The following is a 25,880-nucleotide window of genomic DNA, read 5'->3' on the forward strand; positions in this document are numbered from 1 at the left end:
AATCGAACTGTGAGACAGCACTTAATCATCCGGTTTGTAATGTGATATGGATTAGGCCATTAGCTGTCAGCATGGACACTAGACTCACACGCTTTAGGCTTTAATACAGCCATGGCTTGAGCCATTGACACAAAACTGAGCTCAGTCAAACCACCTTTCTCAACGCACTATATAGTAAGTCACTGTTAACATGCCTCTCTTAAAACATTCTCTAAATGTTAATACAGATTAGGTTAACGAAAGTACTCAAACTGGAGGTGAGATCAAATACTGCTGATTACAGTATATTAAGTACCATTTTATAGTTTGAAAGTCTTTTATGTTCACCAAGGCTGCATTTATTTGATCAGCAAATCAGTTAAAACAGTAATATTGCGAAATATTTTTTACAACTGAAAGCAAATGGTTTTCATTTTTTTTTATATAATGCGTTTTGAGAAATGTAATTTATTCCTGCGATGGCAAAGCAGAATTTTCAGTATCACTGCTGTAGTTTTCAGTGTCACATGACCCTTCAGAAATATGCTGATTTTGGTTAATCATAAATGTTATGTTAATAACAGATGTGCTGTTTTCATTTTCAAAAAGTGATACACTTTTGAGACGCATTGAATGGAAAGTTCAAAAAGAAGCATTATTCTGTAACATAAGTGGTTTTATTGTCTCTTTCGATCTGTTTAATGCACACTTGCTGCAAAAACTTGATGTTAATTTCTTTAAAACATCTTGCTGATCCTGAGCTTTTGAACGGTAGCCACAGTGAATGAGCCATACAAACAAATTCTTAAATTATTACTGTTTTCACACAATATTAATTAAAAATTTACTTAAAATGCAATTATCTATTGACACAACATAAACCATAATTTTATAAAAATTTGAATTAAAATATCATTTAATAATTTCTACCAGTTGGTGATACTCTCAAAATAGCCAAATAATGTCTGATTAATCAGCCTGGCCAACATATCAGTCCATCTTTATTAACTGATTCCATAAATGATATTTTTCTGGTATGTACTACGCATTGTCCATGAATACGCACTCCAGATATCCCTAAACAGGTTTGTGTGTGCATATCAGTGACTCCCTGAAGTAAAAGCCTTAAATTTTGACCTGTATTGTTTCTTTAATTCACTATACCTTCACACTAGCCTGAGCGTCCCTTTCTTCCTGTCTGTCACACAGCCAAAGGGCAACTTTCACCCCGGATCCAGTGACTGAGTAAAGCTTCATTATCATTAATGATCTCTGCAGCAGAGGAAGCCATGAGTTGATCCTGCACAAACAAACAAACACATTTAAACTCAATAACATACGATTCATATGTTTTTCCCCTGCACATATAGAGAAAATTTGAGAAAAAAAAAGAAATCATGGTGCAATCACAATATAATGCAAGGACACTGGTTTCCACAGATATCGTCCCATGTTTGTGGAAATCCATTCTTCTGCTCACCTTTAAACACCTGACCCACAGCTGTATTCAGTGGACTGATACAAAAGACTTCCTCAGGTTCTTCAGAATAGTTCTTATTATGAGATACAGTGAGATCAGAGAGACGTCTGTGAGAAAAGGAGAGTTTGTATCCTAATGACTTTGCACTGTGGTGATCTCTGGCAACAGAGCTCAAATACATAAATTCGACATATTGAAATAATGAATTGAGTTTGTCTTTAAAGAGCAAACCCGGTCGATAGTAGTCATCCGCACCATGGCCTGAATGGCGCTCAAGGCTACGTTCCTGCTCCAAATGAGAACAAGAAGTTGATAGGGTCAATGCGCAAACATATTTCTTTATGTATGTGGTGCGAGATATGTGTGTGTCGCTGTGAGACTATACTTCTTTTCACCTAAAGAGGAACCTCAGCCTTGTGCAATCTTCACTCTTTTGATTTGAGAGCAAGATATTCCCGAACAAAGAAAACTGTCACCCATTTTCTCTATTAGAATCCTGCAGTGAAAATGAGGCTTTGACTGAGAAGACATCCTTCAAACTAAAAACAAACGGCAGAATTTGCAAGGTTAACAGACCTGGAGAGGAAAAGAGACACTTTATACTGAAAGCCCAATTTACTTGGAATGTGTCTCTTTTTCTGAAAGGAGTGCATGCACCGGTTTGATTTCAAGGCGATGACACTAACAATAAGCTTTGGGACTGTAAACAAAAAAAAGGTCACGGCCTGAGGAATTGTAACGGAGTATTAATTTTCCCAGTAAACGGGAATATGTTCCTCTATTTCTCAAGTCAACACACACACACACACAGCATCAGATGGTCATGTGGGATGTTCAAGGAGCTCCGAGTGCTATCCTGTTTACACTTTTTTTCAGATGGGACCCCGAGCACCTGGTAATTAAAATTGCTAATCATGCACAATTACCCATCCAAGCTCCCCACTCTGAAAGTGGCCTCTCACACTCTCTCCAAGTGTGGGGTAAAGGGGAAGAATGTTAGTCATCTTTTGATTAGCGTTCTGTGGCAGGAGCACCTCTCACCACAGTTTTGTCTTGCGGAGCAGCCACCGCGAAGTCATCGACAAAAGAAAGGAGAACATCTGCTAGAGGTTGTCCAATGTTGCCAAGACCACCAGGCCAGGTGCAGATTTTACTGAGAGAGCTCGTTCCAGGGGAAAGAAGCACGTGGCGGCACCCTTGCAGGGCAAACATCCCGACGCTGTCACCTGTTTCTTTGTGCGTCACCAGCTGAGCGTGCAGGATCCACAGCTGCCTCCAGCCCAAATCCCCTTCTTGTGTTTGTTTTGTTTCCAAAACGAGTCACCTGTTTTAAGTTGGTCACCTCAGGGCCTGTTTGTTATAGAAACCATTATTTGAACACAAAACATACAAGCAAACATCACTTCTGCTCATCATTTTGTAGTTAATAAAATCAGTAAATATATTTTAATGGGGGAAATAGTAAATAAATGATCTAATTATCTGATGGGTTTCAAAGAGTTTTTGCAGTAATTTCCAGGGTGCACTTGTTAGCAGTTAACTAACATTAAGTACATAATTTTTAATTATAATTATTAATTTGGGATAAGTAATGACAGTACTTATATTTTATCTTTTTTATTTAAGCATCTATTTTACATCTGAGTTTTATGGTTACGCTTTTATGAATATATACAGTCCTGGCTAGTAACTGATTACACGTAATCTGGAATAAAAAAAGTACTTGTAATTGGATTATACAACGTTTAGAAATGCACACAATCAGATTACAGTTACTTTTTATGAATTCTATGATTAAATTTTATTCAGAAAATGCAAGTAAATAATTAATAAATTGTGTGTGTGTGTGTATGTGTATATATATATATATATATATATATATATATATATAGCATCTATTTTGCACATTTTAGTTTTGTGGTTATGCTTTTATGAATACATTTGTAATATTGCACAAAACATATTTCAAATAAATCTTTATACACACTCACCCACCCACACAGATATATGAATGCATACTTAATGTAAACATAAATGCATAGTTTAAAGACTCCTAACCTTTCATTCTGATTTCCTTTTGGGGAGGTTCAAGCTTTAATTACGGGGTCAGCAGAGCCCTTCAGAATGCATCCAGGTTAGGGGCAGTCCACGGAGTAATTAGCAAGCTAGTTGGGGAGGGCAGCGGAAAACAATCGCCCCCGCTGTTTGCTCGAGCTCGCGCCCGTTGAACCGACTTAATTGACCGTGTAATAATGTCGACCTGAGGAGGGCTTGCGTGAAAGTGCTGTCCCGGTTGCCACAAACCCCGAGGCCAGCGCCAATCTAGGCCCGTGCTGAAACACCGACGGGTCGGGGAGAAGCGAAGTGAAGGCTTCCGCCGTTAATTAGGCGCGCCCTGTTGCCATGGCCACACACGGCCCAGCAGGCCCGCTGCGCGCGTTCACGCGGAGCACCGAGGGGAGTCAAACTCAGACCGGCCGCTGATTAGGGTATTGTTCCCGTGTTTATCATCGGGGATGTTAAATACTTCGACGAATGATCGTTTTTAATGAATGAATGAATTTCAATTGGACTTTGTTTCGCTCATATTAGGCTTAAATGCGTAGCATCGAAGGTGCAGCGGCGCCCTACAGTTCTGTCAGTAATTAGAGGACTGGTTTATATGCGCACAAGAAACACAATTAGGTCAGTTAATTTGGGTGAACCAAACCGGATACAATTAGAAGACGTTGTATTTAATTTTATGTTTAATAAATATCGTTACTGTAAATGTGTCCACCTCCATCTGCTATCATGCATAAGTATGCATGATTCAAAAACACACTCCATTCAGACGTGATGTTGGCTGGATGATAAATGATTAAAAAAAAGATTACTTTAAATTGTATAAAAATAAAAAATAATTGAATTTCATTATCTGAAATGATGACATCAGTTTCAACAGCCTGTCCTCGTGTGATTGCGTTATAATAGTGGCCATCAATATTGTGAGCAATCGGTCTTTCTTTCTTTCTTTTTTTTTTCTTTGCTAAAATAAACATTTTAATAAGAAATCACAACAAACAAAGGTTTCCCGTCTTTCTGTTCATATGTAGCACACTGCATGTCTCTCAGGCTGGAGTGGTTGTCAGGAGCAGAGCGTCCTCCTCTGGCAATGAAGGAAAACATTTGACTGAAGAGAGAAACCATCTCGGTTACGTTTGTAACCACGGTTCCCTGAATAGGGAAGGAGATGCTGCGGTGACGTCACCGTATGGGAACACCTCTCGGTGTGATGAATGTCTGAAGCCCTATACCATCCCGCCAATCCTATTGGCCAAATAGCGCTTGGCATCGCCCTACGCATGAGTACGCATCATATACCTGAGTGCCGCGTGCTATTTCGCTCAGATTTCATGAACTGAAGAAATTCAGGGAACCGTGGTTACATATGTAACCAAGATGTTCCCTTTCATAGGTCACTTCGATGCTGAGGTGACGTCACCATATGTGAACCCTGTACCATAACGCCTGACGTACCTGATAGTTGGAATCCAAGGAAAGCATCTGCTCAAGCGGACAGAACCCAGGAGCCAGGAGCCATCCTCACATCCAGACTGTAAAACTTAACAATAGTGCTCGGTGAGAAACATCCTGCCGCAGCACAGACATCATATATAGAAGAACCACTGAGAAAGCTTGTGATGAAGCCACTGCTCTTTTGGAATGAGCTCCTAAGGGCGAAGCGAGTCCGCGCGCCTCATAGGCTAAAGATATAGTCTCCACCAGCCAATGGGACATGCGCTGCTTTGTGACAGCATGGCCTCTATTTTGTGTCCTAACAGACAAAGCTGGTCGGACTCACGCCATGGAGCTGTTCGATCAACATAAGTCTTCAGCACTCTGACAGGGCAAAGACTCAGATCTCCTGACCCCGCTTCTGCAGGGGGTAAAGCCTCCAAGACCACTTGTTGAAAGTGAAAAGGGTTCGAAGCGACCTTAGGGACATAGTTAGGCCTCGGTCGCAGCAATACTTTCACAGAGCCTGGTGCAAAATCCATGCACGAGGGCGAAACAGAAAAAGGCTGTAAATCCCCAACTCTCTTGAGGAAGGATAAAGCCTCAAGACAACTGTCTTTAAAGTCAGGATTTTATCCGGTATAGTTTCAAAGGGCTCAAACGGATGCCCTGATAAACCTTGCAACACAATCGATAAATCCCATGAAGGAACTCGCACAGGGCGGAAAGGCCTCAGCCGTCGCGCACCCTGTATAAAACGAGAGACCAGCGGAAGACGGCCCACTGAAGCACCATCTATATATACGTGGTTAGCTGAAACGGCTGTCACGTAAACTTTCAGAGTGGCTGGCGTTACTCCATCAGGGAAACGGTCTTGAAGGAACTCCAGTACTGAAGCCACTGGGCAGTAAACCGGATCCAATTACGAATTCCACACCAGGTCGTAAACAGTTTCCATTTGAAAGCATATTTGCGTCACACGGCTGTGTGGGCCACCATGGAGCCACCAGCAGCAGCTGCTCCACTCTGTCCAGCCGAATCCTGGATAACACCGCTGGAATTAGACAAATCGGGGGAAAAGCATACAAGCTGGTTCTGGGCCAATTGTGAGCTAACGCATCCAAGCCTAGGGGCGATGGAGGGCATAGGGAGAACCACAGCGGGCAATGCGTAGTCATGTTCGACGCGAATTAGTCCACTCTTGCTTCTCCAAATATTTGCCATAAAAGGCTCACCGTTTGGGGGTGCAACCTCCATTCCCCCTGCTCCAGAGTCTGTCTGGATAGCAAATACACTCCGAAGTTCAAACGTCCGGGGACATGAACCGCTCAGATCAACAGAAATCTGTTCTGAGACCAAAGAAGAATATTTCTTGCCAGCCTGCACAGGGGGCGAGAGCGTAATCCTCCTTGATGATTCAGATATGACACAACTGCTATGTTGTCTGACCTGAGTAGTACATGACGGCCGATCAGCAGATTCGAGAAATACTGGAGAGCTAGAAAAACCGCCAGTAATTCCAACCTGTTTATATGCCAACTGCGTTGTGTCGCCGTCCATACTCCGTGAGCTGGACACCCTTGACAAACAGCTCCCCAACCGGTCAAAGACGCGTCCGTCGTGACAGTCTCTCGGGAAGCACAAATCCCCAGCCGAACTCCAGCTAGAAGGAATTTGGTTGACATCCATTGTCTTATTGACATAACACACCTCCGTGTCACCGAAATCGTACGATGCGGAAGACAACGGGGTGAAATGTTCCGGCCTGTCGTCCACCACTGAAAAGGGCGCATATGAAGTAAGCCCAGACGGATTACAGGGGATGCCGCTGCCATTAGACCTAAAAGTCTGAGGCACAAACTCACCATCACTGTGCGACCCACTTTGAAGTGAAGCACGCATGACACGAAAGACTGAGCGCGCGGGAGAGACAGTCTTGCTGTCATCGCGCTAGAGTCCAAGTTTATTCCCAGAAGGTTATCCTATGGGAGTGTGCTTGAGTTTGCAATTGTGCTAACACCAGCCAATCGTCCAGGCAATTCAATACACGAACGCCCTGGAGCCTCAATGGGACCTGAACTGCGTCCATGCATTTCGAAAATACTCGATGAGCCGAGGCTAAGCCGAAAGAAGAACACAGTATTGATACGCTTTGCCCTCTAAAGCGAATCTGAGGAACTTCCTGTGTCTCTTGATGATCTGAATATGAAAATATGCATCCTTCAGATCGATCGTGACAAACCAACTGTTTGGTTGAATCTGAGACAGAATTTACTTTACCGCTATCTTGAGTGCAAGATTCAAACGGCGTAAATCGTCACTTTTATTATTTTACCAAAATAGCGGCTGTAAAACCTGACTCCATCTGAGAGGAGTCTACTTTTATAGCCCCTATTGGAGACTGCTATTGGAGATTTCAACGGCAAAAAGGCGGGCCTTTCTGAACTGAATGATGTCTCCGTGAAGAATTGTGCATAACATCCATAGTGAAAATGCCAGGCAAGTGCTACCCTGCGGCACCATTAAAGCAAGGAAAGCGCATCTGTAAAAGTCACTACGTTTCGTTGTGTCTAATCCTGAAGCGTATCCACGGCAGAATTAAATCCAACAAAATGAACATCGAGCCACGCCGCTAGCGTGATTACGGCAGCTGTGTGAGCCTTCATAAACAGGCCGTCTTAGTCAGCCTCTTGTGCCGTCCCTCAAACTCTGAAGGCTGGATTGTGCAGCGTGTCTGAGGGGGCGCTCAAGTGATAGCTCGATCCAATGATGCTCGAAGTGCCTTTGCTGCGAGACAGTCTGTGTTAGAGTATGGGGACTGCAGTGAGAGGGTTGGATGTGCATTAGAGGTCCAACAGCGCTCTCTAATGGAGGGCACAGTCCCTGACGAACAGGAAGAGAAGAGTATGCGTCAAAGTCGCTGCGTCTCGTTGTGTATAATCCTGAAGCGTATCCACGGCAGGATTTAATCCAACAAGATAAACATCGGGCCACGCCGCTAGCGAGAACGCGGCAGCTGTGTGAGCCGTCATAAACTGGCTGTCTTTGTCAGCCTCTTGTGCCGTCCCTCAAACTCTGAAGGCTGGATTGTGCAGAGTGTCTGAGGGGGCGCTCAAGTGATAGCTCATTCCAATGATGCTCGAGATGCCTTTGCTGCGAGACAGTCAATGTTAGAGCGTGGGGACTGCAGTGAGAGGATTGGATGTGCATTAGCAGTCCAACAGCACTCTCTAGTGGAGGGCACAGTCCCTGACGAACAGGAAGGGAAGAGTATGCGTCAAAATCGCTGTGTTTCGTTGTGTGTAATCCTGAAGCGTATCCACGGCAGGATTTAATCCAACAAGATAAACATCGGGCCACGCCGCTAGCGAGAACGCGGCAGCTGTGTGAGCCATCATAAACTGGCTGTCTTAGTCAGCCTCTTGTCCCGTCCCTCAAACTCTGAAGACTGGATTGTGCAGAGTGTCTGAGGGGGCGCTCAAGTAATAGCTCAATCCAATGATGCTCGAGATGCCTTTGCTGCGAGACAGTCAATGTTAGAGCGTGGGGATTGAGGACCAGAGGCTTTTGCCGTCCAACTCAGGTTTTGTAATGTCGGCGATATTAGCCAAGGTGGCGCTCGACCGTTAACATCCCCGTATAGAACGGTTCTCTGCTTGGGCAGTATGTTTGGTAGCACTTAGTGCCAAATCTGTTGCCCCCGCAGCTTTTTCACAGCCTCCTGTTGTAATATCTTTCTCGTTAAGAATCGCCATAAAGTGAAGTAAATTTGCAGAGATTAGACGCGACTCGACACGCCTTCGACGAGACTTAGGCTGCGGCCGAGTTCAGCGCGATCCGTTCGGCTAGAGAGTTCGGCTAGAGAGTTCGTCCACAGCGGCATCGCTGTATAACAGCAGTCCGCCATGTCATCAATGGTGGCGAAACCCGCGGTGTTCGTGACGTGCGCTGATTAAGGCTGCTTCCAGGACCTCGAAACCTCTTGGTGGAGGTCCGTGAAGAAGGGTAGCGGCTCACGGGGGGGATAGTTTATCCACCACGTGGGTAACCACATTCAACAGCTCACTGAGTGCCTCCCCGTGATAAAGCCATTATACGGCTCTTACCTTTCATTGACTCATCACGTCCGCGAAGAGGAGTTGAACACTGCTCGAAGAAAAAAACGCTGAGAACGCGAGATGGTTTCCTTAGGGCACAGATGAAAAACGAAATTTAAATTAGAAAAAAGAAATTTTAATTAAAGAAAAAACGAAATTTAAATAAAGAAAAAACGAAATTTAAATAAAGAAAAAACGAAATTTAAATTAAAGAAAAAACGAAATTTAAATAAAGAAAAAACGAAATTTAGTTAAATTAAAAAAGAGATTTAGATTAATAATAACGGGTAAAAATGCTAATACATTTTGTTTCTATTATTCTATTTTCAATGTCAAAGCAAAAAAACACAAGCTTAGACATGCACTTCGGTCCATACAAACTCCGCTGTTCTGCGCTCTAGTCAGAGAACACTCCCGTTGCTGGAACACGCGTCGGTTCTATTTCTAGCATGCACGCGTTTTCCGCGTGGCTCGAGCGCGCCTGAGACGCGTGTCTCAGTGTGCAAACTCCAACCTGTTAAATAGGAGCCGAAATAAAAACGGACATGCCACGCAGCTGAGACGCTCACAAGGGGGAATGAGAACTGTTTCGCGGGGGATCCCAGGTGTGCAAAAAAAATAAAATAATAATAATAATATTCGAATGTCAAATTTTCAAATCGAACGAATATTCGGGTCCGTTCCATATTTATTTATTTTTAAATCTAACGAGAAAAAAAAGCAAATGAGGCAAACAGGCACAGCATTTCTAACAGTAGGCACTATGAATACATACTTATCAGTCCATTCTTCATTAAAACTACGGTTCTCTGAATCAACTTTTAGCTTAAGGCTCTTTGAGAGTGCCATTTTTCCATTTAAATATATTCAGAAGGCCTTTCTTCTAGTGTTCTACACAAACTACGACCTGCATGTGACAGTGATGGACAGCTTGACAGCCTCACAAATATGAAGCATAAAATATCGCTATCGCCCCCTGGTGGCTCGCTGCAGTACAGGTAATATGTAAAAAAATAACATAAATTTGGAATTAGAATTAGTATATCAAATAATAACATATTAGGATACAATTCGAATTTTATTTTATATTACGGGTATCTGGCCCCTTGCAGTGTCTGCAGAGAAAAATTCTGGCCCTTTGACAAATATAGTTGATGACCCCTGGTATAGGGCTTCAGACATTCGTCACACCGAGAGGTGTTCCCATACGGTGACGTCAACGCAGCATCGAAGTGACCTATGAAAGGAAATGGCTGTTAGTTCAATAGTTTTACAGATCAATAACAGGTAATTATGCGTTATATAATGCAGCCTGTAGCTCATGTAGGCCTGTGTCTCTCGCGAGTGCATATTCATTCAGAACACTGTCAACACAGATTGTTATTGACAAACCCAGCAGATTTAAATACAGCCATCTGTCAAAAATAAAATCCATTTTATTAGGACTTTGAAAGAGTAAACGTTATATCATACAGAGTCTGTGTCAATTAAAAGAGCCAGAACAACCAGTTTTAGCCCATAGACTTGTTCTTTTTATTTGCAGGCCTATAATATTTCTCCAGCTTGATTTAATTTTCTATATTGGTCTTTAAAAACACCTACATGTTTTGGCCCTTTAATATGATTGATATAATAAAGCATGTTTTTCTTTTGATATTAAATCTTCTGAAGTCTGCTTATGTAAATAGTGGCTTTCAAATCAAGATGGCTTTCAACTTGATCCATCCTTGCTTTTGAAAGTGATGTCTGTAATCCTCTCATTTAATTTATTGCCATACATGCACGTCTCTCTTTTCATCAGAAGAGAACTTGTGGACACTCTTTAGAGAGACACCAAATGAATGTCTCTGATAAAGCAGTTTAAAGGTGGTTTATATAGAAAACTTTGCATAAATCAGTAGTGCATGTGCACATGTATTTTACAGTTCTTTAGATGACCAAGTCCAGTTTTACCTCCAGTATTCTAGATAGGCTGGATGTAATCATGAATGATTCATATGAAGTAGCCCATTAATGTAGAAAGATTATATGTGATAAAAGTATTTTCAATAACTTTTAGAAATCCTAAAGTTTAATGGCTCACAAGCATAAATATTTATATGAATATGAAATTTGTATAGGCCAGCAGTGGATTTGTTTTACTGGTGTTATGTGCAATATATAAATATATTTTTAAATGACTTAGAGCACCTTTAACATGATCTACCATTTCTATAGACTGCAGCGTTGTGGCCATAATTTATGTTGAGCTTTAAGAGTATAACAAGTATCAATGAGCTCATTCAGCATCTCCATCAGTGGACTTCAAAATTAACGAGAGAAATTTAGGAACGCTATCAAATGAAATTTCAGAGCAATTTGTTCTTTTATAATAAGAGGTTAAGAGGGGACCGTTTGACGACTCACTTGCCCTTTCTCTCATTTTTTCTCGCTCCTTCGCTTTGCTCTCTGCTGCATTCATTGCTCAAGGTCAGTGCTGGAGGCAACTGTGAGGTTACGACTGTGACGGCAAGGTCAAAATCTTCACTGTCGCTTGACATGCTTTCTGTCACGGAAATGTAGAGGTGAAGATGGGGCGAGTGGAATGAGCCTGCTGCATGTAACCTGACATTTTTAAATAGGTATGAAGAATATTTTCACAGTCCTTGACTTTCTTTGCATTCAAAGCATTCTTACCAATGGCCTTATTGTGTACCATATATGCTATGTACACACATACATACATACAGTATGTGTGTGTGTGCGCATATATATATATATATATACACACACACACACACACACACAGTATATGGTGTTGTCCTCAGAAGGGAGATTGTAAATCAACAGAGAAAGAGCTTTGTTTAAAATCCATTCACCAATAAATTGGATGAAAGTTTTTGCAAATTGTAAACCTTTACCAAAATTCCCTTCCAGAAGCCATGGTGGTCTCCAGTCAAATCGAACAGAAGTGTCATCACATTGTAGACATCCAACTCAAATCAAGTAAGAGGTCTTTAGCAGCACCTCAATGTGTTCTGGACTGTTGAAAGACATTTTAAATCAATAATGAACCAAACCATCTAGCGTTGCCAGAGAGAGAGAGAGGGCTCAGAAAGTTAAATGACTCATAAATAATCTTAGCAAATAACAGCAATTTCAGATCTAATAGAGCGATTTCACAAGTCGATGAGCATGGCCACACACACACACAAACACAAACACACACACATCTAAGAACACATAAATGTACACTCCATTAAACATTTTAGATGAAGACTTAGAGGATTGAAACGTCAAGATATCTCCAGCAGTGTCTGTGGGCCAATCTTTATTTATCCTGATTGATTTTAATTTAATGAAATGGTCAGTTATGCTATTTTGACACTTACCTGTTGAGTGTTGACTAGACTAAATATACAGTATCAGCATGATATACGAAAATATTATTATAACCTGGTTTTAATACTTTAAATTTCATACAATTCATATAAAGAGTATAGTCTTCTCTGCCAAAGTAAACGAAGTTAAACTACCTGAAGCCAAAGGATCAAATTTGTGTACTGCCATGTAATGCAGTGTAAATTCTTACATTTGCTTACAGTTTGTGCCAGAAAACGCAGATACTTCTACTTTTTTTCAACATCATTATGGCTTAAAGGGGGTATTTAAATATATATACATTTCTTACGTTTACTTTATAATGATAATCTGAAAAGAGCTGGTTGTTTTTAGATAATTAATTGTTGAAGCAACCGTAATGCTACACTTTGCTGCCATCTTGAGGTCATATACACGTTGTGCCATTGGGTTTTCTTCATTATTATTCCATGGTGAGCAAACACTTTAGCACCAGAAGAATTTGCCTCTTAATGTGAGGTACAAATCTAGTTGCTGTGATATTTCATCGACAATCTCTTCTGTCACAAGGAAAGAGAAAAGTCCTAAGGCTTTCAAACATTTAAATCTCTTTCTTTATTTACAAGCATGTTTACTTTTTCTTGCCGTTAATAGCTACAGAAAAAAAAAACGGGCAAAAATTCACATATCTACAGATACTTTATCAACTTTTTAAAAACTTTATACAAAAGGAGCCCAAACTGTACATGAATATTACTACATACGTATATGCTGTAAAGTGTACAGTAGTATACATATATATTGTATATATAATAAATTTATGAGCAACATCACACTTTGTGCAGATAAAACAATAAAAGCTTTAGATATTTAGTTAATCTGAATAGGCTGGCACAGATGAAGCCCCACTACAGGCAATAAAGCCTTCAGTTATAGCAGTAGACATCTAATCAGATATTTGGTCACACCTGCTTTAAAAACAGTGAGTGGATTTCCTACAGTCAGTGTGAGCAATGACCATGCATCATTTTTAAAACTAACTCAAAAATATTTAAAATCATCAAACAAAAATAACAGACTGTTAAAGCTATTTTTTTACATTTTAATCTTTACTGAAGTGGACATCTCCCATGACCTTACATTTGGTTGTTTTAGAACTGAACCGTAACATTCTTACTCTGTAACTGTAAGTAGATCTCTTCATCCTCTAGATACAAAAGTAGCAAAAAGATTTGTTTTTTTTCACAAGATATACAAAATACCTATTTCATATAGCCTTTTTAGACAGAATACAGTGTTTGCCAGTGCCTGAACGCACCCCTGAGGCAGATAGCGTTCAGTTATCAAATTATTCCTACATTACAAAAAAATTGTTCTGATTTAAAACAACAGTTTGTTAGAAACAAGAAGAAAAAACATTTGTGAAGGGACATTTGTTCTAGAACCACCTTCTTTTAGCTATGGTAGTTTGTACTTGTCATTCACGGCTATCCAATTAACGCTATGCGATTTTTGTTTAGTGCACAATAGCGGCTTTTTTCTTTGTTACATTCAGGAAGCCAGAAAGAACTGTAAAAGTGAACAAAAACAGGAAATACAGTAGAATGCAAAACAAAAATAACAGTAAAAAACATGAAATGAACTAGTTTACTCCTATTTTATTCATCTAGGCTACTTAAAAATCATAATTTGAGAATCTAAGTATAAGCACATTCTTGTTTTGTTTCAGATTTGCCAGCATTGATTAGTACTCGTTATCGTAGATTTGAATCTCTTGGACTAGACTGAAAATGTGAACCAAAATTATTAAAGTGTTTTTTATAAATGAAAATATGACTCAAATGCTTGATAAAGCTCAGTGGTTGGTCCTACGGCATCACACGGCATGCAAAGTTCAGACCTCGATAAACAATAAAATAGACAGTATTTGACAGATTTTACATTCATACAAATAAAATAATACACTTTTGGACCAGAAACAAAGTTATTCAGTCGACATGTTAGGCAATTATGTCATTCATTCATCCACTCAGCCTTTGTAAACCTTGACATCAATATACTCATCAATATATTCTATATATAGATATAATGTGTGCATGAAAAAGGACATTCTGTTTTTACTATTCTGTGACATTTCATCAACATTAACCCCCCAAAATCACCTTAAACCTTTTAACAAACTATCTATACCCATAACGCCATTTTTCAATCTGACATTCTCCGTTGCAGGCCGACTGACGGGCAATGAAAACACATGTATGTGTACGCTTCACTGAACTGAACGCATGAACATACATTGAGGTTAAAAAGCACCAGAAGGCACCTACCCACAAGAAGCTTGGATAACCATCAAAACAGTGGTCTTGATAGTCTTTGACATCACCTGCTTTCTCTCTCTGTCATGGATGATGGTTAAAATGGTGAAATGGGTGACTGGCATCATCACGAGAACTGAATGACAGGGTGAGCGAAGGACACACATGCAAGGAAAGAAGTCGAGATGAAGAGATGAGGCTCCAGGAAAGCAACCAGAATGAATGTGAGAAGAAACAAAATGAGAAAAAAAAATGCCATGGAATGTGAAGGACAGTTGAAAAAGAGTCATGCAGACAAACGGATGTAGTTTTGATGATCAAATGGCCTGATTTTTAGTTTAGTTTAGTTCCATATCTGTTCCAATGTTATAAACATAAATGCATTCACACTCAATTCAAATCAGTGTGAATTTGAATTCATTCAGTGGACATAGATAGAAATTACCGTATTTCTCAAATTTGTTTATAAGAATGCTACATTAAACAGGTAAGTTATCTGGTGTTCAGTCTGTTACAGTGTTACATCTGGAATTTAAACTGAATTGCATTCACACTCAATTCAAATCAATGTGAATTTGTAAATTCATTGACAGGACAGAGATGGAACTGAACATACTTCACAGTATTTTTATGAGAATGAGATATTAAACAGATAAGTCATCAGGTGTTCATTTAATTTATAATAGTTTTTTGGAATTTAAATTGAATTGCATTCACACTAGTGGCCAAAATAGGACGTCTGTGATGCTGACTTTGATTGGGCTTTTAGTTAAATGAGTTGTTCGTGAACAGTATCACAGGCTAATTTAATCTGACTTATGTCAGATCATAAATTAGTAATGTGGAGCAAAAAAATTATAGCAACCCAGCACAGGGCTCCAACAGTTACATTAATACAGACAAATGGCTTTGGGAACAGTCAAATAGGACATTACAATCATGAAAGTATGCCGATGAGAAAGTTAATTTTTCTACTTTTTGTTAACTGCACAAAGATTTTTATACCAACTGAACTGTTAAATTTCCTTGGTTTATCTTCAGGAACCCTGGGCTGTGTTGGTGGCACTAGACAATGTTGAATACTACTTTTATCAGCCTCCATTCTCAGCTGGTGCAATGTCAACTTAAGGCAGTGTGGTGGGGTTCTTCTAATGCCATCAAACACATTCCCTCTATTTCTGTTTGAGCATAAGGCAACTAACACACATTTAAATACTCCGTATTTCACAACCTTTGGTTCCAAACTGTGGTGTAAAAGATGGGAAATGTTTGCATTAAGGCAGAACAGTCTAGCTAAGTTGGCTAGCTTAGCCTTTAGCATTCTGTATCTGGTTCTACACTAAAAAACTAAAGGACTGATTATACATAAGGAACTACAGAATTTTAAAGCAAATCGTCAAGCAGCTATAAGAGTAACTGGTTGTCATAATGACACAAGTCAATGATTTTACAAACTTTGGAAAAGTAGAACATGAGTGAATTCCCACCTTTTTGAAAGTTAAAGGGTGAAACATAATGACAGTCCAGTTACAATTTGTCTTCTTGTAGTTGTTCTAACAAAGGCCTACTTTCACACTCGCTCGCACACACACATGCACATACACACCGAGTTCGCTCTAGTACAGTGCAGCAACAAAAATGGCCAAATTTAGCCACTTACAATGCAATCGGACAAAGACAATTGCAGCCTATGGAGTGTTCCTCGATAACAGGTTTGCACAAAAGCAACACCAGTTTGTTCTATAATAAAGAAGCACAAGAAAAGAGAAGGAGCACAGAACAAAAAAAGGGAAAGGGAGACGATAGAGAACAAAGAAAAGAAGAAGAAAAAAACAGGACTGTCAGTTTTGAGAGCATCCAAGACCATTTTAACTGTCATCCACATTTACATATAGTGGTAGGGGTTGTGTCTGAGATGGAAAGGTTTGTGCTAACTACTGCCCAGTGTAGGTTTCAAGTCACTTTTCACATGAAGGATTTACAAGGGTAGGTCAGCGAACACATAAACCCACAGTGTAAAGGGAACACACTCTCACATTTAAACGTACACACAAAGAAAACAAGGTAAATAGGTCCCAAGGCCACTAAGCACAGTACGCCACAAACGCAAATGGTGCAGCCAATTTAGATTGGCCTTCCTCCAGCTTCTAAATTAACACACAGCATCCCCAGCCCATTAGCGTATACCATAAGAACGCCTTTCAGTGCTTTTGTTTCAGATAAAGGGTAACAAGCCAAGATTGTGTCCCAATCTGGACTCTGGAATAATCGAGGGCTAATTTGATTGGATAAGTAGACTATTTCTTTCATACGGCCCCAGACTGTCATACGGACGTCTCGGGTCCCGGTGTGCTGTAGGCGTAAGCTGCCCCAGAAAATCTTGTGTTTTCTCCAATTCGGAGTAAGGAGCTGAAGGTGCAGTAGTCAGACCTGCCCCCCCAGTAGGTACACATCAGTTTATTGGGAGGGGAGGAGTCAGACCTGCGATGGGTGTGGTTCTGGTTTTCGTTGCCTTGTCTGTCGTGTTTCCGCACAGGTGGAGCATGGAGGGAGGACAGGGGGGTGAACTCGGACAGGTGGCCCTTATATAACTTATCGGCATTCTGGAGAAAACAATGAGGAAACAGTGAGAAAGAGAGTGAATTAGCAGACAGCATTGTTTACTGGCATGTAAATGCAAGCACTGGTCACATCACAAGCTAAAACAACACAAATCCAAAGCCCCAGCAAAGCAGCAATGAAAAAAACAAAATGTTGCATACAAAATCACAGATCCAATGTTTACCACATGCACAAGTCCAGTCCCAGAAGATGCTAAACTCATTGATTGAGAGACTGTTACAGGATAAACTGCTGAGATAAATTTAGCAGAATGAAACATTCACCCCAAAATCAAAAGAAACAAAGTTACATTTACGTTTAAATAAAATTTTTGGGTTGGGGAAATTTGTAATGTTTCTGAAAGAATTCTAATGGGCTCTGCAAGGTTCATATTTATTTGATAGAAATACAGTAAAAACTGTAATATTGTGAAGTATTATTAAAATTTAAAAGATCTGTTCTCTTTTTTAATATATTGTAAAATGTAATTTATTCATGTGATGCAAAGCTGAATTTTCAGCAGGCATTACATACAAATGTACTGTAAAAATGTAATAAGTACATTTTCTTTTTTTTTTTACTTTTCACTTAATTTTCTTTAATAAAGCATAAATATAGTTTCTTGTTATTGTCTTTTAAGCTTGCAGTGAAACATCAGGACAAGTTCACAAAATTTGTGAGATTCACCATTCATAAGCACATTCTAGGAATGGACATTAAAAGGTGGACACAATTATTTTTGTAATATATGACAATCTTTTCACTGATTTAGACACAATATGAAAAAAGGATTTAAGAACAGAAAAAATACCCATGCATGTCAAAGTGTTAGATGTTAAACTGTATGTCAAGCCTGCTGTGTGCATTTGTGTATGTGTCAGAAGAACCCATAGTCCCCATGTCCTTTTAGCTGCATATACTGCACACCCCAAACCACAATCCATTAACTTCATTCTGAAGCTTTCAAACCAAACCAAACCAAACCAGTCTGTACAGTAGGTTTCACACCAAACAACAGACCCACACAGGTGCACCAAAGGCATTTTTATCCAGTTCGCTTTCACTGGACAGAGCCAATTTGCAGGATTCTGGAATTCTCAGATTGATTCTAGAACTGCACACATCATCTGAGAACTCTAGAGCTCCTCTTGTGTTAAGTGTGGATTAGTTTTTTTCTGGCTTTAGTCTTCAACTTCACATTCTCGTTACCATAGAGCTGCTAGGCCTCAGTGGTGTTCTGAACGCCATCTAGCAGTGAATCATGAATGTTTGTCTCAACCCTTTCAAAGATCCTGTCAGCCCTCATTCTCTGTGAAACATCACACACACAAACAGACCCATGACTCAAATGTGGCATAACAGACCCATGTGCACAGTATTTTCTAGACTTTGTCTTGACTTTGAAGTCTCTTGCTGAAACTGAAAGTATGGCAGCAGAAAATGCATTAAACAACTTCATATGGGCAACATAAAATTCACATGTACAAACATAAACATGCACACTTCATGCATGCATGCAGACATGTAAAGTGACGTAATAAAAGGCTTAGAATGTAAAGAGAGACACCACAGGGTTCTGCAACACTTGTTATTGGCATGTGAGCCTCAATGTTCAGTAGGCCTGTCATACTCGTGACCCTGTTGTGTCCTCACTCACTGATACACACACACACACACACATGCAGAGAGAGTGTGTAGGTTCACCTCCGGCTCAGTTCAGAAACTGACACTGCTGGAGGTCTGGGAGAGCATAAAGATGGTGGACTGCTCAGCAGTGAGACACTGCCGCTTTGTCTGCCATTACCACAGGTCAAGGGTTAAACACACAGGGGAAGGGGAAGGTCAAGCATCAGAGAGGAAGAGAGAAAGAAAGATGGAAGAGGAATAAAAAAAGAAAGGGTTTAGAAAGGTGAACAACCTGTCTAATCCTCTGAGATTAATAAAGGAACTTCAGCAGCTTTCAAAGCATTCAAAGTTTCTGGAAGTGCAAGTGTTAGATTTAGCATTTTCAAGGTTCTCTTTAAGAATTATTAGTAAAACTTAACAATAATGTTTAACTCGTTTACCATGTTATCCTGATTTGTTATTGTTAACTAAAACGTAAACTGTTAAAAATAACTGAAATAAAGATGAAATTAAGATGTAAAAAGTATTCAAATCTGTCCCAAAAATTAGAAAAAAAGTTTTAAGTACTAAAATTACTAGAACTAAAACTCAAAGACAAGTGCACAAAACAAAACGACTAAAACAAACTAAAATTAAAATGTAAGCAGAAAAATAAATGGTAATTATAAATATTAATGTGTACAATAAGAGTATCTTAATAAAACTAAATTAACACTGTCAATAACATTCATTATGTTATTGACAGTGTTTATGGCATTTATTAATCTAGTTTAATGATAATTTATAAATTAACAATTTATTAATTCATGTTCATTCATAATACGTTAATATTAATTTATTCAAGATAACATTATAAAAAAAAATAGAAACATATTTGAAAAATATAGAGTTACTGTACATTAACCAAGGTAAATTCTGTATTTTTTAAATATACATTTAATGACATTTCATAACATTAGCATTCTGGAGTTTAATAGGGAAGATGAGTGAAAGGAAAAGCATCACACGGGTTAAACCAGTGGTAAGGCAGTGCACACACTCTAAATTTCCTCCTGAAATGTTTCGTAACATAGTATGATAACATACTATGTGTGCACACATAGTGAAATTCCTCAGTATTCATTGTGTCATATACTGTTTGACAAAGAGTCGACAGGTCAAATAAAAGCATTGAATGTCTCAAAGAGTCATCCAACGCAAAGCAAAATCGACAGATGAAGAGAATCGTGAACAGCATCCAGAATCCACTTACATCAAGCACACTGGGAACCAGTCCGATGCAAGTGTAAATCTGAAGACCAGTTAGTAGCAATGATCAAACTAGAGCACTACTGAGCTGCTTCACGTCAACAATTATTTGATTGAAAATAACACTAATATTTCTTTTAAATTGCTGTATTCATGCAGAAGGAATTAATCTTAGTTGGGTTAGACAACATTTTAGGTTGATTCAGAAGTTGATGAGAATTAAAACAAAGCTGCAGTCAATTAGAAAATATCCTGAAATCATAGATTTTTTTGAATTATATGTATATAATATAATTTCTTTTAAATGGCTGTCTATTACTGCAACGAAATACAGACACATTTTTATAGATATGACATGTGAGCTACTATCTTTTCATCTCTATGCATATGTAGATAGTGAGCGCTGTGCAGTCGTACCTGTATTCTCTCTGTGGTGGTGGGCCAAAGAGCTCTACACAACACTTTCTTCACCACATCAGGCAGAAGACTGACTATAATCAGCAGAATGATACTGAGCCATGCAGGACCGCTGGACAACATCTGCATGAACACATAGTACATCCTCTGATAGTTCAGGAAAGGCCTATAAAAGAACAGGAGGACAGCAGAGGAATCATGTTAGATTCAAATGTATTTGGATTAGTGAGATTAAGTGTGTAACGGGGCAGGCCGTACCAAATGATGCCTCCCCACAGGAGGGAGAAGATGACATAGAAAAGCAGTGACCCCCATATGACAAAGTGGTTGATCCACGTCCAGTAATGTGTGTCCAGGGCAAGCTAAAGCATGTAGACACAGTGAGAAACAGGAAGATACAGTTGGTGAAGTTGACACCACCAGTTGGCAACATAACACATGTGTGTTGGATGCAGTACCTTTAGTGTGACCGTGAACACCAGGACAGTGAATACCAGTGTTCCAAAGGTCCAGTTTCCAAACATCTGGAACAGAGAAATTTTGAAAAAGGCAAAAAGAGATTGACGCTAATGCATGAACAACCACTGGAATGGGTGTTAGTGCGCAGCTCACACTCTCATCAAGTTAATGCATGTTAAAAACTTATGTGCCTTTATTTGTACAATTCAGTAGCACTTGGTAGATTTGCTTGAATTACCTGGTAAAGGTATATAATATATTAATAACAAAAATAATTCTTCTGTGTTTTTTTTTTCATGATACAGAAAATACTTGACAAGAAATGCAAGAATTGTTTTATATAAAAAATAAAAAAAAAACATTTTTCTGGAAAGAATGTCCAGATTTCATTATTTTATGTAGGAATTTATATATATAAATTCATATATATATATATATATATATAATACAACATGAGCCGAAAAATTGTAGACCCTGTACAATTTAATAAAAGAACCTAATAAATTATTAATATACTGTAATTATTTATAATTTTATATATATATATATATATATATATATATATATATATATATATATATATATATATATATATATAAAATGACTGTTACCAGATATAATTCATATTTAACATTTTATATTTATATAATAAATCAATACACAAAACATATTTTAGTATCTGCATTTTTATACTAATGGTTGACTACCAATTTTAATTTGACATATGATAGCAGTTTTTCACGAAATAAAACTTGTTCATCATTGCAGAAATCAAAGAAGCATGTAAAAACCCATCAAACGTGCCTTTAAAAATCTTTTGAATCTACTGCTTGTGAATAATTTCCAAGAAATAGTAGCATTATATTATTTTAACGGTTCTGTAAATGAAAGCACTTTTGTGTCATCCTACTTTGTTTTAAAGAGTTTATTAATGATGTCTGGAGCACGGTGATGTCATGTGCATTTTAGATTTTGTCCATAAAAGCCTCATAAATAAAAAGTGAGCTTAGATTGTGCCTTAAAATGTAATAATGGATTCAGTTTTACAGATTGGCTCGATAAACCTTGGATGCTAGAAGCTTCTCTGTGTGATAGTGTTTGTATCTTTTAGGAGGATTTGTTCCCTCATTGTTTACGGTCTTGGCAAAGGGCTGAATTTAGACACAATGGATTCTCTTCTAGAACCTTCCCCTGTCTGTGGACCGGCCACACTGTTGATGGCACAATGCAAAACAACATCAACACTATAAAGAGAGCTCTTTATAAAATCACTGCATGTTTACCTTTAAAAATGAATCACAATCAAAGTCAACAAGCCACAGCAAAACACAAGCAGGTCAAAGACTTAGTGACCAGTATAATGTTGATGAGTTACCAGTTTAAAAAAACAAGGACACACAATACAGTAAATGTCAACGAGTTTGAGGAAAATGCATTAACTTACCTTAATGAGCAATCAAAATTAAGTTTAGTGTTAAAAAACACAAACATGTCAAGGGCAAATGATGTTTAAAGAAGCTGAAAGATTTTTCAAAATGTTGAATCTGATATTTCAGCAGTTTTGCAATTGTTGATTCTTCTGTTAATGATAGAGTTTTGCCACTTTCCACAAATAGAGAAAAAACAGTTTGAAGTTCTTTTATTTCTTTATTATTATTCAACAAATGGTCAGCTTAAGCATGTTAATCGCCAATATCAGGGGCTCAAACTAAATGCTACATGAGCTTTGGTAATTTTACAACTCTTTTGAATTTAAAACTATGATTTGTGTGATTTTACTATTTCTCTAGAATTTAATAAATATTAAAACTAAATAGATAAAATGTATAATGATAAAATAACAATAAAAATAAAATAATAATAATTTAGATTCAGTGTTTTTTTAAATAAAATATTTTATTATTTTTTTGTTACTTGCAATAAAGACATTATTAAATGCTATGCATTATTTGTATATATAATGCATTACAAGAAGAAAGAGAGACCCTGTGCAATGCAACAAATGTACTTAATAGATTATTAATATATTTAATCAATATATTAAAACAATTATATTAATAGAATTCATAAACTCAAAACATAGATTTTTTGTATCTTTTTAGCAGTAAATAAATAACTAACAAGTATGATCAAAATGATAACAACCCTGATATAATAATAATTTATATCAAATATAAAAACATTAGTTTATCCTTTTTTCATACAAATACTTAGCATAAAGACATTAAGGGCCAGATTTACTATCACCTTGCATCAGTGCAAACCCTCATTTGGTGTTAAAAAAACTACTGTCAGGACTTACTAAATACACGCAGTGGGAAATTAGCGGTGAAAAGGCGTGCGACCCACCTCATTGAATATCCATTTGTAGGATCTTTAAATTTATGATAGGAGAATATTTAAATGATAGCTATAGATAGAATATCACCAATGTGATACTAAGATTTGCGCTAGTCAATTCACTGGTATTTGCGGCATTATTTAACGCCCCAAAAAAAGCAGGCGGAAGTAATTGCGCTGCTATTGGTAGATTGCGCTGGTCATTATGGAAATTAGATGTTGCGTCTGTGTGCATCTTGTCATTAAATCAGCTTGCAGCCTGCAAATGGTTTTCCTCCCATCTGTGCTTTAATGAAATTTACCCTGTTTAGTAAATCTGGCCCTAAATGTTAAACGCATTAAATCTTATACATCATCTTATATACTTTTCACAAATAAAGTGAAATATTGAAAAAAAATGTTAATGAGTCACTAATGTATACCCTATATGTGGAAAAAGCCTCCAGCATCCCTTTGAATTAAAAGTTTCTGAATAGATTCTCTTCCATGCAACACGTACTGTACCAAACAAAGTGAAATGTTGAATCCTCTTGCTCATTCATTTGCCCTTGCAGTGAGTCATGAGAGGATGCATGTGTATCCTTCAGGCCGATGAGGATGAGTATGACGACAACACCCCTCCAAATTGGGGGTTTGCAAAAAACACAGTCGCAACGTGACACACGGGACGGACACAAACTCCTACTCGAACACAAGATGACAGACAGAGGAAGATGAACGGGGGGCTTGCTACTCTATACCTACAGTGGCTGGTCCTCGGTACAGGGGACACTGGGATGCCGTACGGTACTGTTTGAGAGCTATGATGGCAGTGTACGGTTAGTGTTAGTAGACACTATGTGAGTGGGAGTGGCTTTAGGGTGAGGGGAGGGGCTGAGGAGGGTACAGTAAAACTAGAACTAAAAATAGGATGAGAAACAGATAGGGACAGGCTTACCATCTGTGTGTTGGTGGCCATTAGCTGAGGAAAGGAAGAGAAGCAGAAAAGAAAAGAAAGGCAAAAGGGGGGCAGGTAAAAGGAGGAAAAGATAGAGGGAGAGATAGAGAAAGAGAGAAAGAGAAGAAAACGAAAGGGGACAGGGAGCAAGAAAGTAAAGAAAAAATTAGGATGTTATAACTGAAAGTAAATCAAACAGGTAAAAAAGCAATCCAAAAAGTTTACTATGATTTAACTTAATGGTACAGAGAAAGATGTCTGGTCTGACTGATTAACCAGCATGCTTTGTGTCGCATAAATGAATGGAGAAGCACCTGTAATGACTTCAAACATACGCAAAGGAGGTTGGATCAAGACCGCAGTTAAACCACAAGTACTGTATGTACATTACAAACCACTTTAACCACAAAATAACTCACTCAACAAGCATCGGCCCCCCAATCAATCTGTATGCGACTGCTTTATTTGACTGAGAAAAACAATGAGCTCAAGAAATAAAAACGTCTGGTTAAGTTGATCAAATAAAACACACACAGAAAAACTTGAAAAGGAATTCCTGGTTTAGACCGTGACTGCATTACCTGTCCATTGCTGGTGAAGGTTGTGTTGTCGAAAAGGAAGAAAGCACCAAAGAAGAAGACCAAGGCATCAAAAACCCCCAGAAATGTCCAGTAGATGAAGGTGGGCCATCTCAGGAGGGAATTCTTGGCAATATCTCTGTAAAAAAGAAAGATATTAAAAATTAAAAAATAAAGATAAACCACATATTGTTTGCAAAACCACACTGTAATGTAACGGTTACACTTTACAGACCTTTAACCAATGTACATTTAACATACAAGTGCATTTCAAAATCATGTTTAGGGTTCTTATCAATAATTAAACTGACTAAAACTAAACTAACTATTAAAAATATTGTTCGTTGAAATAAAGCTAAAATGAAAACTCTGTTTAGTCTCAAGCCACACTTGAGTTGGGAAGGATCATTTCAAATGACAGTGAAATTGGGGTCAAAAATAAAATAAGCATAACTTCTGCTTACATAAATATATCAGATCAGCACTTTTATTAGTGAGAATGTCCTTGATAGCTACAAGTGCCACACTGTGTCAGTAGTAAACACTATATACTGAACAAGCAATGCAGAAAAAAAAATGCAGTGTCAGGACATTTGGTGATTAAATGTAGAGCTGTTCTAACGGTATTTCTGCAAAGTGTAGTGCGTAAACTGAGTTTAGTGCAAGGGTCTGTGCAGCTATGTTTGCCAAAGGCTGATGGAACAATTATAGCAGCTTCGTATTTGGAAGCAGCATGTTCATGTGATTAAGTGAGAAAACCTGGAAGCTCACAATCAGAACGAACATTTTATTAAAGGGGAAAATATAGAGAGTTAGACTGGGCTACATCAGGCATTTCATATACAAAAATGATGCAAGGAAAATAAAAGTTTTCAAAAATCCAGATTATTTTAATTGTAATTGAATCAGCATATTAACTGGTCCTTGAATGGGCCAGTGCTGTGCTGTCACTATGACTGGCATTGG

At 38.4% G+C, this 25,880-nt stretch overlaps 1 protein-coding gene and 2 long non-coding RNA genes across 9 annotated transcripts in view; 1 reads left to right on the forward strand and 2 right to left on the reverse strand.

Moving 5' to 3' along the window:
- Positions 1–967: 967 nt before the first annotated feature.
- Positions 968–3,792, reverse strand: LOC132143913 (uncharacterized). The gene is made up of 3 exons (XR_009434296.1): positions 3,518–3,792; positions 2,501–2,809; positions 968–1,279 (listed from the first exon to the last, which is right to left on the reverse strand). It is a non-coding gene; the product is annotated as an uncharacterized LOC132143913 (long non-coding RNA).
- A 6,495-nt stretch (positions 3,793–10,287) lies between these two features.
- LOC132143916 (uncharacterized) lies at positions 10,288–15,212 on the forward strand. Its single transcript, XR_009434297.1, has 4 exons — positions 10,288–10,341; positions 11,524–11,675; positions 11,971–12,039; positions 14,623–15,212. It is a non-coding gene; the product is annotated as an uncharacterized LOC132143916 (long non-coding RNA).
- Positions 12,985–25,880, reverse strand: part of atp11a (ATPase phospholipid transporting 11A) — a 63,513-nt gene continuing 50,617 nt past the window's right edge. The window contains exons 25-32 of one of the 7 annotated variants that reach the window (XM_059554544.1): positions 24,918–25,053; positions 24,337–24,360; positions 21,059–21,124; positions 20,859–20,962; positions 20,601–20,766; positions 17,190–17,311; positions 16,369–16,448; positions 12,985–14,844 (exon numbers count right to left, since the gene is read on the reverse strand). In XM_059554544.1, the coding sequence (XP_059410527.1) occupies positions 16,397–16,448; positions 17,190–17,311; positions 20,601–20,766; positions 20,859–20,962; positions 21,059–21,124; positions 24,337–24,360; positions 24,918–25,053 (670 nt within the window). In that variant the 3' untranslated portion in view covers positions 12,985–14,844; positions 16,369–16,396. Of the gene's footprint in view, positions 14,845–15,433; positions 17,312–18,518; positions 18,619–19,013; positions 19,104–20,600; positions 20,767–20,858; positions 20,963–21,058; positions 21,125–24,336; positions 24,361–24,917; positions 25,054–25,880 lie in introns of those variants that run through there. The other 6 variants (XM_059554545.1, XM_059554546.1, XM_059554547.1 and 3 more) reach the window with 6 other exon arrangements.

The sequence above is a fragment of the Carassius carassius genome, chromosome 7 (assembly GCF_963082965.1).
Source record: "Carassius carassius chromosome 7, fCarCar2.1, whole genome shotgun sequence".
Classification (NCBI taxonomy): domain Eukaryota; kingdom Metazoa; phylum Chordata; class Actinopteri; order Cypriniformes; family Cyprinidae; genus Carassius; species Carassius carassius.